Consider the following 21846-nt stretch of genomic DNA (forward strand, 5'->3'; position numbering starts at 1 on the left):
CCCCAATGACAAAGGTCTTATCTTTGTAATCAGATACAGGATAAACCACGTCATATTTCTTTCAGCGGAGGATGAAAAAATGTTTGAATTATCACATTCGGGATATTTCCCATAAGAAAACAGAAGCCTCAAGCTACAAAATGAGTTGAGTAAGAAAGTGTAGATACTTTAACTCTGAGGCATCAAAGATGATTCAGTTCCAGATGCTCAAATACAAAATAGTCATGTGATTCTTGGAAATCGTGAAAATTCCCCAATCCATGCATCTTTCATTAGGTTTGGAGATAATCTGAAAGTGAACAGCCTTCTAGTCAGTAAAAGTAAAACAGACTTCTAGTCATATGTGTGAATGTGTGCATAAGAGCTGGTACAACATCATGCTAGGTATAAAACTGACAGACACACCTGTCTCAGCAGCATCGTGTCATCCTCTTAACTCCTTTCTATCCCGTGAGTCAGATACTGCACCCAACCTCTGTCTGTCCAACAAGCGACAACCGCTAAGCTAAAACAACAGAGTATAATAATGACGTTGACTCATTTTAGAGGCTTTTTATCACTATTGTACTGTGGTAGCAGTGTGAGTGTTTCCCAGAAATTAGCTTTAATTATTAAAGGCACCCTGTGGTCAAAAACCCTCTTAACAAAAATGTCTGTAAATGTTTCAGTATTTTGCACTGAAACAAATTATATGACTTGCAAGTTTAAAGCTTCATGCCAAGACAATGTGTTTGAAAAGCAGCAACAGCTGATTGTAGCAGCACCTCAGAAGCGCCATTGTTGTTATTATGGTGTTTAATTGCGTTCAGCTCATTCCTGACCATCAGATTATCAGAACAGTGCTAACTTACAGTATTTACAGTATTATTAAAACTTAAACACTATCCTTTATATAGCTTGTTACTGAAACAAGACATCAACTGTGTCAGACACTTTGTCTTCACTATTGCTGACACTGAGTCATTTTCTAGTGTAGTACAGTGGTTGTCATTATACCTTTTAATTTTTATTAATTTGTGTAGAGATTTAAACGCAGCTCGCCTTACTTGAACTGATTGCATGCCCCATGGATAGTGGAGTCAAAGTATCCCACAATGCTAACCAAATACATTATTCTGACAAAAGTAGTGGGCCACCTACACATTACACATGAAGGAGCTGTTCAGACATAGAAACCATGAAGCTCCTGGTGCACAGTTTTGGCGCTAACGTTAATGCCAGAGGAAGCTTGTAACTCTGTAGTTATTGACTTAGCCATGCTGGCGACTTTTACGCACTACTTGCCCATGCTCTGTGATTTTAGATGGTCTGCTACTTTGTGGCTGAGTTGCTGTGGTTTCTAAACACTTTTCAATAATACCAGGAGGAAATACATTTCACAGACTGACTTGTGCATGCGTCCTTTTAGAGCACCACACTTGAATTAAATGAGCTCTTTAGAACGACTCATTCTTTCCCAAATGTTTGTAAAGTGCATAGCCAGGTGCTTGATTTTATACAACTTTGGCAATGGGACTAAAAACAACTGAAGTGAGAGATTAAGAGATGTGGTCCAATACATTTTGTCCAAATAATAAATGTTAATACATACCATCATGTATTCCAACAATGGAAAAAACACAGCGGAATGAGGAAAGAGAGGAGCATATCATAACATGAACTACTCTAAGATCATTTTAAGAATTAATCGAGAAAACACACTCAGTATAATAAAAAAGCATGCCACATTAACTTTTTTCAGCAGGTGTTCTGTCAGGTTTTAGCTGTGAGCAATGACGTAATTAGTGGTGCAGGGAAAATGAGCTGAGTATCGTCTGAAAGTGTTTCTACACTTTGTCGATAAGTTCACAATAAATTCTATTACACTGAACTCCTTAATTGGGAAGTAGGCAGTATTAAACGACACAATCAACAGCTGCTTTAAACTGACTCTAACCCAAAGACATAATTATAGTTTCTCACGTGAGTGCGTATTGTAAAAGATAATAATTTGGTGAGTGTATAAACACAAGCTGTCTTATGTTGCACTGTTTTATATGGCTAAGAAGACATAAAGCTGAACTGCAAAGAGGCTGTCAAAAAGGGGTTAAAAAAGGATATTTAACCCTTTCGCAGTATTTTACTTTAAGTCTTTGTCTAAATCCATTTGCCACAGAGATTTCTGAAAGATCTTCTTCATGTGTAGCCATCACATAAGTGTGTCATTAATTACCAATTTCTCTAAAGTTTTTGAAAATGGGACAAAGTGGGTTTAGCGGAGCATAACATGGCAATGAAAATTATTTATCCACAGGAAAGTTAGAGGAATGATGATTACAATACGCAGAACTCTGACTTAGACGCATTAGTGCCCGGTTATATTTATCATATGGGTTTAGGTACTGTTCACCGCTAATGCCGGCAATAACAAAAGGTACAGTGTGGTGTTTCAGTGTTTCTTTCTTTCTTTTTTTCAGAAAAGAGTAGACATTACAGTCACTGTTGGCATCTGTCTTTTCACTGCGGTTGTTCTGCCAGTCTCTGATCCGCTTTGACAATGCTGTGGGAGTAAAGCAGGAACCAGCATATGTTAGTAATAAAAAATGTCATGAGCAAAATCGACATGTACCTTCTCCTGTGGTAATCTGTACCACATGTTGCTGGTTCAGTCGGGGGTTGAGCAAACTCATTCAGCTGGACTGAAGGACTAAAAAGATGTTCAACACATTTCGAGCAAAAACCAACTGTTTGGTGTTGTATGTGTGGAGCTTATTTTGTTGTTGATGTCTGACACTTTTCCAATTCGCTTACATCACCAACACATGCCACCATCCACTCCACTCCACAGTACACACTATAGTTACAGACTACAGTTCAATTTGGAGGAGATCTGTCACAGTTCAGACACATATGTCTGCATGTGTAGCGTGTGCTCACCCTGAGCTCCCCAATGGGGCCTTCCATGTCTACATTGGCAGAACTATAAGAGCCCTGCCAGATATGTAGGACGGGACAAGGTTACCTCAGCTCGGCACCAGTTCTCCTTCTAGGCAGTGGCAGAGTTTGTGTGATTTGTTATCACACAAACTCTGCACTGAATGAGAAAGCCGGACTGAAACAGACAGGGGAAATTGAAGAAGCAAAACAGAGAGAATGAGAAATCGGGCAGCAGCATAAATGAGACAAAAGGATAAAAGACAGAGAAATAAGTGAGGACAGACAAGTAGAAGACATCAGTTCATTCACATCTTGATTAGGCCTAGGAAAATCAGCTGGATAAATTGCTTATGCAACATACTATGATTGAGGCAATTTCACAGAGAAAAACAGAATGAGAAACAGTGCATTCACTTTGTGCAAACAGGTATACATTGACGGTATATGCAGTGACACACGCATACTCTGAAGGTCAATGGTATGAGCTCAAATGGGTGGTAATAGGATACTGGTCCTGCAGAAAGAATCGGTACTGTATCAGCAAATCTACTGCCTGTTTGAGGACTACTAAGCCCCAATATGTAGCTCTCTTGTAGTCAATTCAATGTTCAAAGACAACTCTACACACTTCATTAAAAAATGACTAAAAAGCACAATAGAGTCAGTACATACAAAGAAAAATAACAGCAGAAGGGAAATATATCATCAAGGACAATAAACACCTTAATTAAAGACCAGGCCATTAACTGCATTAAGATCAGATTATTCCACAACATCAAACTATCATTAATTCTGTTGTTGACTTACTTCTGTGCTTTTAATTATTGTCTTGTCATTTTGTTTAACCTCTCCTGAGTAAAATTGATTTGGTTGGAATTCCTACTTACTCCAATAATTGGAAGGCACTGTTGAACAAACAGAGCCACAAAACATTACGCTCCCTCTACCATGCTTCAAAGCTGAGACAATGTTCTGTTGCAAACCTATAGTCCAGTGTGTTATTTCCCCAGAAAGTTACATTTCTACCTAATCTGTCCATAGAAGATTAGAACATAGACATCTTGATTGTTGGGTTTTTCTCTCCATTATTGTAGGTCTCTACCTTATAATATAAACCGCCTTCAGATGACTGTTGTTGTAATTTGGTGCTATATAAATAAAATTGAATTGAACTGAATTAAGACCCATGCAGGTGATTGCAGAGTTTAAGTCTAAGAAATGCTAGAAAAACGGTCACTGATTTACAAGTACTGCCAGTGAAGCAGGTTGATTGAAAGTGGACATTTTGAGGTTGATGTAATCACGTTTGGTTGTTTTCTCCGAATTTAAAGGTCCCACTGCATTTTGGTACCAAACTACTATCAGCATGCAAAGTTATGTTCTTACACAACAACTGGTGCAAATCAGTGTGGAACCTGTTTACAGTATTTAAAGTGTTTAACCCAGCAGAGTGTGCATGTGACGTACTGAATCAAAACTAATTTTCAGCATCAGTCAATACAGACCCAAGTTACAGAAATGGATATCAAAGGGAAAAAAGTATAATCCAATATGACCCTTTGGCCTCAAATATTACATAACAAATCTTGCAGTTCAGATAAAGGCTTGTTGAGTTGTATCCATTGCTTTTACATTCAATGTAACTTTGAATGAGTAATTGGTTCTGTCACATCAAAACGTAAGGTAAAAATTCTGTATATGAAAAAGTGTAAATAAAAACAAACATCAGTGTTGCTAACATGTAGCGTCCTATGTATTTCCTCTTTCACAGGAGTGGAAAATTTCCAACTTTGCAGCTTAGTTTCTTGATCAAAGGTCAGAATACTGTTAGTATGCTAATTCAGAAATTCAAACTCAGTTTCACCCTAATGACTCAGTCACCGCAAAAGTGTGTCCACTATGACTAATCCCTGGTAAATGTTCAGGACACTGACAACTTTGGGGGATACAATAAGATAATTATTTCTGAAAGGATACAAGTGGTCTTATGTTTGTTCATTTGTTTGTTTTGGTATCCAGACTGCAACTAAGCAATGTCTAGCATAAGTAAAAACACACCCAACCTATTTTATTCCATTCAATTCAATTCAATGTTATTTATATGCACCAAATCACAACAACAGTGGCCTTAAGGTGCTTTATATAATAAGGTAGACCCTACAATAACACAGTTTTTGTTACTAAGCAAGCTGTAAAATTGATAATATGTGAATGTGGTTTCCTTAGACAGGCAGGCAAAGCTCCTTTCCTTTTCTATTATTATGTGACGCTTCCAGTCCACAAGCTGTGCCTTTACATTTACCCTGCAAAAGGTATATGAACTTGGATATTTTTCATCTGACTTCCAAGACAAAAGAGAATAAACACAAGTCACATTTTTTTTCCATCTTTATTTACATCTCCAAAAGTTGATTCTGTTCATCTGGACGTAGCGTTTTGTGGGAGAAATGTTTCGTCACTCATCCAAGTTCTTCAGTCTCAGCTGACTGCAGGTTTCCATCCATCCATCCATCTTCTTCCGCTTTATCCGGGGCCGGGTCGCGGGGGCAGCAGCCTAAGCAGACAAGCCCAGACCTCCCTCTCCCCAGCCACCTCCTCTAGCTTATCCGGGGAAACACCAAGGCATTCCCAGGCCAGCTGAGAGATATAATCTCTCCAGCGTGTCCTGGGTCAGGCCTCCTCCCAGTGGGACATGCCCGGAAAACCTCACCCAGGTGGCATCCTTGTCAGATGCCCGAACCACCTCAGCTGGCTCCTTTCGATGTGGAGGAGCAGCGGCTCTACTCTGAGCCCCTCCCGGATGGCTGAACTTCTCACCCTATCTCTAAGGGAGAGGCCAGCCACCCTTGGGAGGAAGCTCATTTCTGCTGCTTGTATCCGTGATCTCCTTCTTTCGGTCACTACCCACAGCTCGTGACCATAGGTGAGGGTAGGGACGAAGATCGACCGATAAATTGAGAGCTTCGCTTTTACACTCAGCTCTCTCTTCACCACGACAGACCGGTGCAGCATCCGCATCACTGCAGCCGCAGCACCAATCCATCTGTCGATCTCCGGCTCCCTTCTCTCATCACTTGCGAACAAGACCCTGAGATACTTGAACTCCTCCACTTGGGGCAGGAACTCATCCCCAACCCGGAGTGGGCACTCCACCCTTATCCAGCTGAGAACCATGGCCTCAGATTTGAAGGTGCTGATCCTCATTCCCGCTGCTTCACATTCAGCTGCGCACCGTCCCAGTGCGAGCTGGAGGCCATCACCCGATGAAGCAAACAGAACCACATCATCCGCGAAAAGCAGAGATGAGATTCTGAGGCCACCGAAGTGAAAGCCCTCTGCCACTTGGCTGTGCCTAGAAATCCTGTCCATAAAAATTATGGACAGAATCGATGATAAAGGGCAGCCCTGGCGGAGCCCATAACCCACCAGGAACGAGTCCGACTTATTGCCAGCAATGCGAACTAAGCTTTTGCAACGGTTGTACAGGGATCGAATGGCCCATAGCAATGGGCCAGACACCCCATACTCCTGTAGAACCTCCCACAGGACACCCCGAGGGACACAGTCGAATGCCTTCTCCAAGTCCACAAAATACATGTAGACTGGTTGGGCAAACTCCCATGCGCCCTCAAGTATCCTTGAGAGGATAAAGAGCTGGTCCAGTGTTCCGCGACCAGGACGAAAACCACATTGTTCCTCCTGTATCTGAGGTTCGACTAGCAGACGAACTCTCCTTTCCAGCACCCTGGCATAGACTTTCCCAGGGAGGCTGAGGAGTGTGAGCCCCCTGTAGTTGGAACACACCCTCCGGTCTCCCTTCTTAAAGATGGGGACCACCACCCCGGTCTGCCAGTCCAGTGGTACTGCCCCTGATCTCCACGCAACATTGTAGAGGTGTGTCAACCAGGACAGCCCTACAACGTCCAGAGCCTTCAGGAACTCGGGGCGGACCTCATCCACACCAGGGGCTCTGCCACCAAGGAGTTGTTTAACTGCCTCAGTGACCTCACCCACGGAAATTGGCGGGTAATCCCCCTCATCCGCAGACTCTGCTTCCTCCTCGGAAGACGTGTCAGTGGGATTAAGGAGGTCCTCGAAGTATTCCTTCCACCGCCCGACAATTTTCTTAGTCGAAGTCAGCAGCGCTCCACCAACACTATACACAGTACAGGTAGAGCACCGCTTTCCCCTCCTGAGACGCCTGACGGTTTGCCAGAATCTCTTCGAGGCAGTCCGAAAGTCTTTTTCCATGGCCTCTCCAAACTCCTCCCACAGCCGAGTTTTTTCTTCAGCCACTGCCCGAGCCGCATTCCGCTTGGCCTGTCGGTACCTGTCAGCTGCTTCCAAAGTCCCACAGGCTAACCAGGCCCAATAGGACTCCTTCTTCAGCCTGATGGCTCCCTTCACCTCTGGTGTCCACCATTTGGTTCGGGGATTACCACCACAACAGGCACCAACCACCTTGCGGCCGCAACTCAATGCAGCAGCTTCGGCAATGGAAATGCTGAACATGGTCCATTCGGACTCAATGTCCCCAGTCTCCCTCGGAATGCTGTTGAAGCTCTGCTCAACTCTGATCTCACGGACTGGGGCCTCTGCTAGGCGTTCCCAGCACACCCTCACTGCGCGTTTAGGTGCACCAGGTCTGCAGGTTTCCCCAATCTTATAAACAGTACATTTGCATAATGATTGAAACCAGCCCACAAAACGCTATGTCCAGATGAACAGAATCAACTTTTGGAGATTTACTTACCTGGATGATTGAGCATGCATCAAGACGTCTTTATTTACAGTTCTGACATTTAGTGGGAAACAACACAAAGTGTCATGAGTGGGGGAGGTAGTAGAAAAACTGGGTGTTCATCTCTAAGTGTGTGCGTTTAAATCAAAGGAATCATCTAAGCATTTGTTAAACAGGTCTCACTAGGTCCTCTGAGCAAATAAACTAACTGACTTTTTCTGCATGGCTGAACTGTCTTTAATATTATCAGCTAAACATTAACCACACCCATCTAGAGGAAGCTAACTGTCACTGCAAATGGATTTCTCACAATGAAATGATCTGCAACATTTGCTGCCTCTCATCGTTGTCTTACTGTGATCAAACAACAACAGGTTAGATGATACGGACCTAAATGTATTAGCACAGCGAAGCTTGTTACTGGTGCTGCTCACAACACGGGATGGCGCATTGTGTTAGCCGAAAGCACGCTCTGCTGATTGCAGCATTTATCTGATGGGAGACGATGCAAGTGTTGTATGTGTATATTTGTGTGTGTGAGATGCATGCATGAATCTGTTTATGTAAATATCTTGGAATTTGGTTCACAGTTCACCAACTGTGAATCCGGTATGTCCTGACATGCAGCTGTCTTTAACACACAAATCACTTTTTCTACCAGTGACAAGACAGTTTCTTCGAGTTTTGCTCGGCTCACATCAAAGAGGGAAAACAAGTTCAAAGCTTGTTTACCAGTATTTTCTTCATATTTTCCAGCCAGACTGGATGTTACTTAAATAGGATCATTTCCCTCTATACAACAAAAGGAATTCAGAGCTGCAAAAAAATGTAATAGATACTGATGCTTCACCTTAGCTAATCCACTTGCTGGTACTTGTTTGCGCAGACTTTTCTTCCTGCTATAATAAGCAGGAGACATTGCTTGTATAGGTCTCATCTGTCACCCACAGCTTCTCTTATGGATTTTCCTGTTTTGATCCTTGCCATCTGTGCCGCTTCCTCTCTCATTGCTTTTCTTCCAAAGTCGACATCTTGAACAATTCATTCTTAGCCACAAATTTACTGGATGCAGAGTAATTATCAAACTATTCTTGCGCAGCAGTGGCATATTTTTAGTGTCTACACTGCAAAAGGTAAACTTTCCATCTGTGCTTTGGGAAAACCTACTAAAAAACACTCAGACAATTTGGTCCAGAGGGAAACAAATTTACCCCAAAGACAGAAATAAAACGGCTAAAGCTCCCTTGATATTGTCATCCTGGCATGAAAAAATAGCAAAGCTCTTCCACGGGCAGTAAACATGAAACTAAAAACATTATGCTGAGTGAGTTTATAGCAATAAGTGCACACTTTCTGGGTTAACACTGCCAGGGCTGTAATGGAGTAAATCTCTTTTTGGTAGGAAAGGTCAAGCATAAAAATGAGCTAAATTAGTCAATGCTGCCGCAGCTCCAGTAGTGTTTTCTTAAATTTCATCACTCAGTGGCTCAGGGGGTTTTACCCTTGAAGTGATTTTTCATAAATATTGATTATTTTGGAGGAGATTGTATTGTTCTGTTCTGCTCTTGTTCTTCAGAAAAAATAACAATAACAAGGCGCAGTTTCATCAATTCATCATTGAAAAGTCATAGGGGACAACATTAACAGTATTACGATTATTTTTTGTGTCTCCTTTTCAGTGTGCAGTGACAGCAGTTTAATGGCAGCTCACTAGCCGAATGCACCAATACACGTATGTACGCACAGGCACACACACACACACACACACATGCACGCACGGGAAATGGAAAGTTTATACAATCCAGTGAAGTGCATAAGAAAAAAGGATGGCTGCTAAAGAACAAAAAAATGATGCACAGCCCATTGCAGGCACCGCCAGCTGGGTACAGAATTAACTACATTTTATCACTTGTCTCCTCTTAATCAACTGAAGCTAACTTGGCTGAAGCTCCCCCTCATTGTGCCAGACACCATGTCACATCAGCATTCCTCATTCCCTCCCAAAAACTTGCAATTAAAACCAGATCTACCCCTGGCCATGTGTGGCTCTTTGAGCGTGTGTTTCAATTCTCGCCAGTGTCTGTTGCTGCCTTACATGACCAAGTCTATGCTGCTGTGTCAGGGTTTCCCTAGTACAGATATATTATATCTTTCTTCCAGACATAATTGGGACTGGTCTCCACCAGTACAGAGTGGTACGGCTGCTAACCGCAGTCATTCCTGTCTCCCTGCCTTCGCCACACACACATGTGCACCAGGCACCAGCCTTGCACAACAACACCAGCAAGTGAATAAGAAACAAAAAACCTGGAATGTAGCTGGACCAGTGCTCTTGCACTTCAGCGATGAGATCCAACGTAATTAAAACATCTGAACGTACAGCAGTAAAGCATTCTTGTTACAACAGCACACATACTGTAGACTCAGCGACTGGATAGCTGCTTGTCTCGCATGATGACCAAAATTTTGTAAATGTAAATGTGAAATTTTAAGTGAAGGGTCTGCTGTTAAGACTTTAAAAGGAAACCCCCACCTCTGTTATGCACTTCACACTGTAATGGCAGAATGCTCTCCAATGGGTGTGCTTCAGTGCTGTAATTTACTTTTTTTGTACAACCCTTTTTTCTGTATTTGTCTTTTCAGTTGGTGATTTCACACATTTTTCCAGTATGCCCTACTGAGAAAGTTGTATTATTTTTGGTGTGGTCAAAAACAGTGTGCATTGGTTAGTACAAAGGTTTTTTTTTTTTTTTTTTAATCATGGAAGAAAAAGTAAGGATGCATACAGAACAATACCACAGAGCAGCACGCCTGTTGTTCAAAAGATCTCAAATTACCTCTCAAGAGTGTTGTATTTCCCAAGCACCTGGCAACACTTCCACAAAGATGCAAGGTGTTGCTGCATTGAATTTCTGTTGATAAATCCAATGTTACATCATTTTGCATCTCTGGTTACTCTATATACTAACCATAAGAAGATGTTCTGTCTTTTTCCATCTGTTAAGATCATTAAATAATCATTAGCTGAATGTATAAAAGGTCTGTTTGTTATTAATCAATTACATAATCATGCTTATAAAGTAGAAGTAGATTCAGCTGTAAGACAACACCCCTAATGTTATCACCTATTGCCATTTTTGAAGTCGGGCTACTGGAAATCTATAAAATAAGCACAGTACTCTTGCATTGTATTCTGCTTTGCACCAAAATCTGTTTCATTCTCGGCTGTAATTGCTCGACTACTCTATTTCCACAACATTGACAGTTGCCACCCATTAAACCAAAGAAATGATCTTAAAGACATTTATATACACACAGTAAAGAGTAGCCCCTTTCAAACATAAAAAGCTGATTATAGCAGCTGTAAATGGTTGCTATTTAGCCATGAGGTTATGAATACTTGGTCCAATTTGTATGCCATTAATAATTATTTGAGTAAGGGTAAGAGAAATGCCACCAATATACAAATAAAGCAGATCAAGTATATCAAGGTGCACTAACAACAACTATTTAAATGTCTTTAGGGTGAAACTTTCCTTTGAAAAACCAAATGAGATTTGCCCAGACTTGAAAGTCATTTCACACATAAAGTGTGGTTACAAACTGGTCCCCAGGGTGGAAGATATCCCTGCGTGGTGGATATCACGTTCCACTAGACATTTTCTGACATGCACACGTCATTAAGGTAATCAAAGAATCACTGTATCCTAGCTCTAGCGGGAGCCATAAGAAATATCCCACCATATAGAATAGTTTCTTGTTCTGACAAGATACCACAGCTGAAGGAGGGAAACCCAACACCCACCTGCAAATGCAAATAACACACAGTCACACATGGTGAGAGGAGGCCCTGAGATCTCGATGTATATGTATATATATATATGTTTGGGTTCGCTATCAGAGGCCTGGGCCTGAGAGCTTGAGGGTCCCGCTCAGTATCTTAGCTGTTCCTGGAAGTCCCGAGGTCAAAATGGGAGACGCCCCCAAGGGTGGTGAAGAATGACCGAGCTAAGATCCTGTGGGACTTCCAGATACAGACGGACAAACCGGTGGTGGCTAACCAACTAGTGGTGGTAGACAAACAGAAGAAGACGGCCGTAGTGCTAGATGTAATGGTTCAGAATAACAGCAACATCAGAAAGAAGGAACACGAGAAGCTTGAGAAATACCAAGGGCTCAGAGAAGAGCTACAGTAGGTAACAGTGGTCCCAGTGGTAATCGAAGCACTAGGTGCAGTGACTCCCAAGCTAGGCGAGTGGCTCCAACCGATCCCAGGAACAACATCGGAGATCTCTGTCCAGAAGAGCGTAGTCCTAGGAACAGTTAAGATACTGCGCAGGACCCTCAAGCTCCCAGGCCTCTGGTAGAGGACCCGAGCTTGAAGGATAGACCGCCCGGAGGGGCGAGCTGGGAATTTTTTTTTTCAAATATATATATATATATATATATATATATATATATATATATTAGATAAAGTTTAAAACTGACTATATAGATGTCAAGCAGGCCTTTCATATATCTGGCTGCAAGAAAGCAAACTGTGTAGCTTATTATAAGCTGCTGGGAAACTGAAGCCCCCTTCTAAAAATGACTTTGCAAATTATTAAGGTATTTGAACCTAAATCTTAAAAAAAGAAAAACACCTTATTGAATTTGTGACAACAAAGAAACAGAAATAAGCTTTGGCTCAAGATATTCATAAAGTCCTCTTCACAAAGCTGGGTCACTAGCTTTAGCATAATATGGATAAATCACCTAAATTACTCCCACTTGGCTGAGTAAGACAGAGAGAATGGATAGAGCGATATTGAAGTTCAGTTTGGCAGGCAGCGACTCTGGTAAGGTCAAACCACCCTCAGACTGGATGGCTGTTTGGTTTTAGTAGGAAGAAAACAAATGATGTTGTGTTTCAGCTTTCTCTGTCTCTTTAGGATGCTTTAAGGTTTAGAGATCTTGCCATTAGAACAGAAAATGTGGTAAGGGATGAGCTTTTGAACTCTGTTATATTATCACCTCTTAGGCAACTGTTTGCTAGCAAGTTCCTATCATGTAGATACAGAAATATGTCTTCATTTTGGAGTCAAATTTCCTGCCACCTCCTCATTGTAGGTCTACTCTTACTTTCCTTTTAAGACTGCTTTTGCCTCTAAAGATTCATTAAGCTATAGATTGTTTTTTCCTCTCTGTAGCTGTTAAATGATTCGCTGTGTTCATTAGCTTGCCACTAACATGTATCTGCTGAGGTGCTAGGCTAAAAGTATTTGAAAACTGACAAAAAATGCACTAATACAGATAGGTGAACCAATAAGCTCTGTAAAGCTGTAAACCCTTTCAAACATTCATATCCAAAATATTGATGTTTAGTGTTTTGTAGGGCTGCCACGATTAGTCGACTAGTCACGATTACGTCGACTATCAAAATCGTCGACGACTGATTTAATAGTCGACGCGTCGTTTGAAGCTTTGTAAGCTCACAAAAGACGCAGGAATAAGTAGTAGGATTTAAGAGTGCAATAACGGACTGAAACAGAAGATGGCAGCACTGCATGTACAAGGATGCCAGCTGCCGTTAAACCCCGAAGAAGAAGAAGAAGCTGTGTCCCAGAATTCATAGCGCAGCCCTGCTCAGTTTACAACAATGGCGGCAGCTAGTTAGTTTTAATATTACTCTTATTATTCTTTCTGGGTCACAAAATAAACATTTAACATATTTGCAGGCGAGAATGTAGCTGTGTAAACCTCAAATATCTCTCAGTTTATCAAGACACCACATATTTTTCAAAAGCGCTCCGACGTTTTTGGAGACATCTGTTACCCACTAGCTCGATAGCTAGCCGGGGGCAAGTCTCACTAGAGCCGTGAGAACACCGGACTCCCGGCAAATCGTTTTCAAACCAACTGCAGTCTTTCGCTACTCAGGTTAAACATATATAAGTCACTTAGATAACTTCAAAATGTTATTGTTTGGCTTTTTTAGTATTTTATTTGTTCCTGAGTAAATCGGTTTGGCTGAGATTAAAGTTATAGTTTTTACACAGCTGAATAAACGTCAAGCAGACAGCTGATTATCAGAAGTGTGAGATGCTCGAGAATATACTCCGGTGTCCCGTTATATTTTAGATAGCAAGGAGTTTATTAAACTTCACCGAAACAATCTGCAAATTTAATTAAAATTTAATAAACTATCATCTTGTCTTTATTTTTAGTTAGCACATACCTTAAACACTTAAAGCTGTAAGCTAATGATAGTTATATAAGAGCAGATGCTGCTGGTGCAATAAGCTGTAGTTTTACGTCCAATGGATGATGATCTGACTAGTCGACTAATCGCAAAAATAATCGGTGACTAGTCGACTATCAAAATAATCGTTTGTGGCAGCCCTAGTGTTTTGATGTTTATTTTTATGCTAGTGGTTCAATAATTACTACCTAACCCTTTAAGAAAATGCTATATTACACGGTATTGCATGATTTCATTCACTACGTTATTTTCCTAGCCTTGAGCTTTATGTCAATATTCCATATGCTCCAGATATTTTATTTGCATCTTATCCAATTCACTAATCCGATACACCAGTCAGCACTCATCACACCTCTTCCACAGCTGGAGCCTCACCGCATGCCAAGTGGCCTGAGTGTGCCTTCTGAGTGAATCCTGATATTTAGTACTGTGCACTGTGTCTTCATACTCTAAGCTCTGACGTTCTATTGTGCTACTTTTAATTGTATGTGACGATTCTGGCATTGTTGCATGTGTAGGTTCAGTGTGTGTTGCAATCACTACGAATAAATGCACACGCTATGCAAAAAAGCTTCTATAAATGAGTAGATAAACACAGCAAAAATGCAGATGCTTCCACACAGGTGCACTACATGGTACAATTAAACAATTATCATCCAATCATGCAATGTAGCATGTACAAAACTGCTGAGCATGCTCAAGTGATTCTGATTCTGTGTCAAGATAGCATAAGAAAAAAAACTAAGGGACTTAAAGAGGGGGCACAGATGGCAGGAGTCACAAAGAATATCCAACTGAGTAGAGTTTCATTAAGAAATCCAGTCTGCATTACAACTATCAGAAAGACATCAGTAATCAGTGTTGAACATAGAACATATGTGATAAACATGATGCTTGCGTGAGTGTGATGTGTAGCAGAATGAAAGCAGAAGATCTCTTCCTCAGGTGACTGAGAATATGTTTGCAGGACGTGATCAGACTGTCAGCAAGAACAGCCCTGACAATTACATAGAGAGGGATATTAGATGGGTTGCAGTGTATAAACCCCTCATTACAAAGATGAATGCACATTTGACAGTTCAGTGGTGCAAAAAAAAGCTTAGGCACTGGTCTACAGAGATGTGGCTACATCCAGACAAATTAATCTTCATTGTGTTCTTGACAAGTGAGTGAGAGCGTTTGTGGCAGGCCTGAACGCTTGACCCCTACACCGAAAATTATCTTTAAGGTGAGCGCTCTTTTCCAGGATGATAGCGCCCCATCCATAGATCACATAGGGTCATCAAATGGTTTGATGAGTATGAAAATGTGGATTGTTTGCTATGGCCTTTGCAGTCACCTCATAATCATACAATTGAACATTTATGGAAGATTCTAAACAAGTTAGATAATCAAAATACCAAATTAGGGAATGCTGGAAGAATGATGTTTCAGTCCTAAAGCAGAGTTCCAAGAAAACTGGAGAACCAGGTACAGTGCAGCTGTTCTTGTGGCACATGGTGGCCTTACACCATACTAAGGTACTTTGTTTTTCTAGTAATTTGTCACCTGTCTCTAAACGAGTCTCACTAAATAACTACAATCCTGTACCACTGTGAACAAATAAGCAAGGAAATTGCAAACCAACTGACATGCACTTAAAACAAGAGGCACAGTAAAATGAAGTACTATTCTCTTCTGTGGGTGATTCATCAATACAGTCACAGTCTTTCTAACTTTGTCTCTCCGTCTCTCATTCTCCCTCTCTTTCTATAACTCAGTTTTATTTGCATCACTCTGCATAATGCACAACAGCACATACATCCCCAGGGCCTTTTTTATTACGTAAACCTGTTGCAAGAGGAGTCACAGCAGCGCTTTTACAACATCCATCAAAACAGGGGCAAGAATGTCTTAGAGTGGTTACGGATGTATTGATGGTTAAAAGGCAGTGAAGTCAGAATACTATTAGACTTGTCCTTTGAATTCAGATATTTTCAAAGACACCAGACAAAAAGTATTATTAACACTTGAAAAGTCTGGGTACTCTGTAATAGAATCAGCTGCTATACCCAGAAAATAAAAATCCTGTCTCTGGGTGAAAAGAACAGAAACTCATCTCTGCATAGCATCACTGCAGGCAGAGCCCCCTTTACTGAAAGCCCTCAGAGTGAATAACTCAACCCAGGGATGCTGTGCTCACCCATTTTGAACAAAACAGCCACATACAGTATGAGAAGTATATGAGAGAACAGCAGCTCCAGTCTAACTTTGCACAGAGGACAAACGAGGCAATCTGGACAAAAGGGGATCACAGTTTCACACGAAGACCAACTGGTCAGTGTTCAATTGCTTGCAGCGCCTGCACTCTTGGAAAGCACTATTCTAGCTGCAGGAATCCCTTCCTCCTGTCATTTAAAGTTTCACAGTTCTTTGAGGAGGCAGGAGCTGCAGGAATCCTGCAGAAAGTGAATCTGGGAGAATGCAGCCTACTTATTTATATAAATCTTCAATGTTCTGACATTTGTGCAGTCTGTTATTGATTTTAAAACCTGCTGTGGGGAGAGAGAAGTAACTCTGCAAGTGGCATAATTTAAAATGTGTACATGTATGAATGCAAAGTGGAGAGGGGGTTCTTGTTAAATTGACCTGCTTTATCCTTAACTTACCATTTGCATTCTTCCCGCAGATCAGGTGTTGCCAGGGTTGCAAAGAGCCCCATATCTCTGCATCACTGTTAACGGCCTGCTCCAGGATCTCCACAGTAAACTTGGGGATCCCGTTATCCCGCTCCAGCAGCGCACTGCGCAGCACCCGCGCGTACACATCGCGGAAGAGGTTTTCCATGCACGCGGCCAGGTAGATCGCCGCGTGCTCATGGATCCTGACCGCTACCCTGCTGTCGACCATCCACCTGAAGAACTTCCCCACGTTAAAGATGAGTCCGCATCGCGCCGACTTGCCGCGGGTGAACTTGTCGTCCTCTGTGCTCATATTGTACAGTGACATTGCACTGAGGGCCCCGCTGATGCAGTTCATCGACACGGTCCACGCCAGGACCATCTTTATGGCACTTTGGATCTCATATTTGGTACATTTGGCGTAGCGCAAACTCAAGCGCTGCGCCTCCTTGGCGACCCTGACCAGGGCCCGGCTGACCAGAACCGAGAGCCTGTGCAGGACGTCCTGCTGTGGTGTCGGCAGGCTCATCTCCTCGTCCTTGCTCAGAGCGTTCGCCACTTCCCCGAGGCTCCACGGCACATCCTCAAGCTCGGGTAGTTTAGCGCATTGCCTGGTGCACTCCAGGATCTCGGCGTCTTCGACCAGGACCGTGTTAACAGTGTCCAGACTGTTGTGTCGACTGTGCATCGAGTCGGTTAAATGCCAGTAATTCCCTCCATGTGCCTCTGAGCAACACAGCGACGCACTGGAAGACCTGAAGGAGTCGGCGGCTCCACCATAACCCGAGTCTAGCGTCAAATCCTCCAGGGTCCTTGCTACTGACTTGCTACTCCTTGCCATAACTGCGCTTCATACTGTAAAAAGAGGGCTTGGAAAAAGTGGGGGAAAATACCGACGAAGACGCAGTGTGGATACACAAGCGCCTTCCACGAGCTTGTCAACTGAAATGTTTTATTCTTTTCCCTTTTCTTTTGTTTTCTTTTGGAACTGTCCATGCAGGCATAAAGTTAAGAGTAGTATCTCCCTACAGTGCATCAACAGTCATACAGTGCAGTTCAAGCAGAGGCTGACAGATGGAGGCGGGACCGGAGAAAACAGAGCGCAGCTGTCAACCAATGGACTCTCGGGAAGAATCAGCAAAGCGTTTTAATTGGATCAATAAAAAAAACCCATCGATATAGCTCCTGATAAAGATTGTTAATATGAATACAAACAGTAAAGAACGGGAGTATTCCGCTCATTTTCCCCCTTTCTGTCGTCTACTCCTTATAAAAGTTTGCTTCCTCAAAACTCCTGAACCGCACATCCTGTAAAATGACCAGTCAGACAAAAGACACAAATTGCACTGAATAACATATATTTTAATATAAAAGCAACTGCTTTTATGTAACTGTGTTTAGAGGACAAACCCGCCAGAGGCACAGACTTTTCAGTTATTTTCTGAGGGCCCATGTCTGATCGTAACATGACTCAAGACCATTAATAATAGATTGCATGCATAATGTATCCTTCTCTGTTCCTCTGGAGGAGAACTCGTTGAAAAGATCGGAATTACTTTCAAGGTCATTATCTCGGATCCCTCAGGGTCTAACGTTAGTTTCTGCGTTTAGTTTTTTGCCCTTCCCATGGGCCATCACGGCTTTGCAGGATCTGCATGAATACATTAAATAAAGCAACACCGAGCGATACACTGTAGAAGTATTCTTTACTTTGAAGTAACAGCATGATCGTGCATTTACAGTAACAATGTAGGCTAATGAAAGAAATGTAAGGCTGACAAAAAATAAGGTTGGTGCAAATAACTTTCGGGTTCAGTGTAACAAAAAATGGCTGAGTGTAATTAACCTAAACTGGTGGTATTTACATTTTAGTTGCAGTACTTTCTGCACTGGACAGCAGCTTGGAGCAACAGTGAACCCTGGTGTTAGCTAATAAAACTTCAGTTTATTGACATTGACATTTTAAAACAATCACAAGCTCCAACAACAACTTCATCACACAACTAGGATTGGACGATGACTGCTTTGTACAATTAATGTGGCAATGTAACATAAACCTGTGCGGCATAGTGGTCCACATTAAAATGCACCATGCTGCAATTGGCAGGATAACACGCACAGTTCTCCAGTCACTCCCAATCTATATTATTAAGTACACCTAGTTTGCAAAATTCTTTATTAATGTGGGGCCAAAAGCTTTTCCATTTAAAGAGATGAAGGCGCTTTGTTAATAAGCTACCCTGATGCACACAGAACTGACTTTCTGATTATTATTATAGTACTTTAACTTGTTATTATAAAATAAAACCTCCTTCTGAGGCATTCTGATTTCGTTTTTGTGTCTTTGCCAACACATAACTGCATGTCACAGCATTTTAGCACATATTTTCAAGTCAATATTATGCAAAGTCATTATCATTTAATTCATAAAATCAGTGCTCAGTTAAAATAAACATTTTATTAAGGTAAATACAGTATATACAAGCATATGATACATGTAGATATTTCTGAAAAGCATAATCCTGTATTCTGTGATTATGGGTTGTGAGCAAACAAAGTCATATTTCTACAAAACCACACGTTAAAGCTGTCTTATGATCTCTCTCTGGTCTTCATGTAAATGGGGTAAATAGAATAACATCCTTATATAGAGAGGTTTTAAAAAATGTTCAACAGCCCAGAAGAATAGCAAACTGGTTGAGATGATTTAGAAACACATTAAATGTAACCGAAATGAGAAGCGGCTGTATCAGTAACAATGAGGAATCTTGTGCTCTTGGGCCACTGTGATGTGGCCTGATGTAGATTAAGATCTGCCTTCAAGTATGCATGCTCTTCTTCTTCTTCATCCTGTCACACAATTTGGAAGGCTGCACACACATTAAATGTTTACTGCAGTATAGGTTCACTGAGAAAAACAGAGCAAAAGGCTGATTGATTTGTGTCTGCACTATAACCTTCATGATTGGTCTATAGCTGCTCTACAAAGGGAAAAAGCTGCATTGCTCAACCTTTGTGTTTAAAAGCAAAGTAGATTAACTGATTAAAAGTACTGAAGCTCAGAACATTTAAAATCACATCACAGCTTCATGTCCAGTTAAATAGATTATCATAGGCTCAGATAGCTCTAATAAAACAAAAAGGAAGATTAAGACAGAAAAACCTCAAAGTTTGTGAAAACTGACTCAAAGGCAAAAACGTTAAAGTGCACTTTGAGCCTCTACAAAAACAATTTCTGGTTAATTCTGCCATCTAGTGGCAATTTGTATAAGTGTAATGAGATGTTTTTGACTGCATCCCCACCACCCTTTTCAACATAATTATTAGAGTAACCTAACTTTCTTATAGCCAGAGAAATCTTTAGGCTTCTCTGATTTTACAGTAATTTTTCAAATATTAGCAGAGAATAAATGATGGAAAATGACTTTTTTTCAGGAATGTTTGATGCATATCCTTGAGAAGCCAGAAGGTCACAGTGGAAAAAGCCATCAGACATTGGAAACAATTACTTTTCAATGCACTCAGCAAAAAATACAGACAGACAAGCAAAAAACAAACAAATACTTTGACTGTATAATTGTGAAAAGCATTGCACGCCTTAACCACACTCCTGTGGTTTTCCTGCACATCTACTGTAATTTTCTCCAGAAGACAGAGATGTGCAATCAAGGACTTCTAAAGCAAGCAGACAGAAAAACAAATGGTCAGAAAGTGACAGAAATTCCTCTCATATCCACACCTATAACAGAACAGCTAAAGTCCAGACTTCGCTCCCTTACATTAAGCTTTACTTTCTTTTTTATTTTCTGTTTCACTGAGCAGGATTTTTCAAGCTGTTTTTCCCTTAGAAAGCAGAAACAGAAATGCTCAGGTGTAATGTACTTTAAAAGCCATGGCTTTTAATCTTATCATGCATGCATTTTATCATGCATGCACGATACTTAGGGAAAAAAAGGCATATTGCACAGCTTCACAGATCTGGTTGTGCGACAATGATATAACTTGTCATTCTGCCCCAGGGTGATACAACATGCTCTTCTTACCGAGCACAGTGTGCTATCTTTGCTCCAACCCTGACATTTCTGTGGGATGCAATATATCCCACAGAAATTATTTATTCAAAAGATTTATTTTTGTTCTTTAAACAAAACCTGTTAACAAGTTACATTAAACTTCTATTGCTTGAATTTACACCTAAAATTCAATAACATGCGCATTCATAATTGTTTATGAGTGAAATATCCTTCGATAACCATTCCATCATTAAACCAAAGGTCAAAATGATCATCCTTCTGATTTTTCCAATTGATAATAACAAAATGTAATTTACCATTAATGACACTCTAACAAATGTATGAGGCTGGCTCTTCCTATAATTACAAACAGGGTTACAGTAAAAACAAACAAACAAAGTAATTACATAACGTATAACATTTTAAAATCTACCAGATAGACTATCAAAAACTTAGAAATGAATACCTCTTAACACCTTATTTTAATCTAGTCTTGATATAGTAACCCTGTACCTCACTCAGAGCCAAAGGATACCCAGTTATGACAAATGTACACCAGAGCCCTGCTAGGAGTACGATCTATGTGGGTACAGTTTTGGTTATTTAATAAAAGTGTCATTTAAATCAATTAAATCACAACTATTGTGTAAGTTTGTACTTTATCATTAAAAAATGATAACGTACGTCATCACCTCAAAGTTTTGCTATCACTGTGAAATGAACAGCTTGTCAAGTCAAATGTGTGATATCAACAAAATTTCACTGTGCCCACTAATGTGGCATTAGCAACCCACGTGACCAACAGCTACATCGCTTTTGCCAGGCTGTAAATTGCCAGTATTATTTAAAGGGTATGTTCAACTTATTTGCCCAGTTTTCATGTAATGCCAGTGTCGTTTTACAGACTTTAGACACAACTGCCATGAAATTAAGACAAAATTCAAATAAAACTTGCAATTTATTTATTGTAATCAAAGTTGTCACACAAAAACAATCTAATTCATGTCCAAACCAATTAGAGAAGCTCTGTGCAATAGTAATAGTAGTACCTAACTCTACAGCAAATGTTATGTATTAACAACTGCTGATGCCATGTCACATCTTAAGTTTTTATGTAATTTAACGTGGCTCACGGGGTGCACATTGGTTAGAGATTACCGCTGATGATGACAATGGGCGGGGTTAGTTATGTCCGACCAAACGCACGGTTGCGGCACGGTCACGAAAAAGAATCGAGCACACCTGTTCAGAAGCTGACCTTGCCGCGCGGCATGT

The 21846-nt window shown here is 41.0% G+C and overlaps 1 protein-coding gene across 2 annotated transcripts in view; it reads right to left on the reverse strand.

Annotated features, from left to right (window-relative positions):
• abtb3b (ankyrin repeat and BTB domain containing 3b) overlaps positions 1 to 17680 on the reverse strand; it is a 67773-nt gene extending 50093 nt beyond the window's left edge. Inside the window, exon 1 of one of the 2 annotated variants that reach the window (XM_084932871.1) lies at positions 16547 to 17680. In XM_084932871.1, coding sequence (XP_084788997.1) covers positions 16547 to 17399 — 853 coding nt within the window. In that variant the 5' untranslated portion in view covers positions 17400 to 17680. The remainder of the gene's footprint in view (positions 1 to 16546) is intronic. The other variant, XM_084932870.1, reaches the window with a different exon arrangement.
• Between the last annotated feature and the right edge of the window lie 4166 nt (positions 17681 to 21846).

Source organism: Perissodus microlepis, chromosome 7 (assembly GCF_051167445.1).
Source record: "Perissodus microlepis isolate ML-2025 ecotype Zambia chromosome 7, ASM5116744v1, whole genome shotgun sequence".
Taxonomy (NCBI): domain Eukaryota; kingdom Metazoa; phylum Chordata; class Actinopteri; order Cichliformes; family Cichlidae; genus Perissodus; species Perissodus microlepis.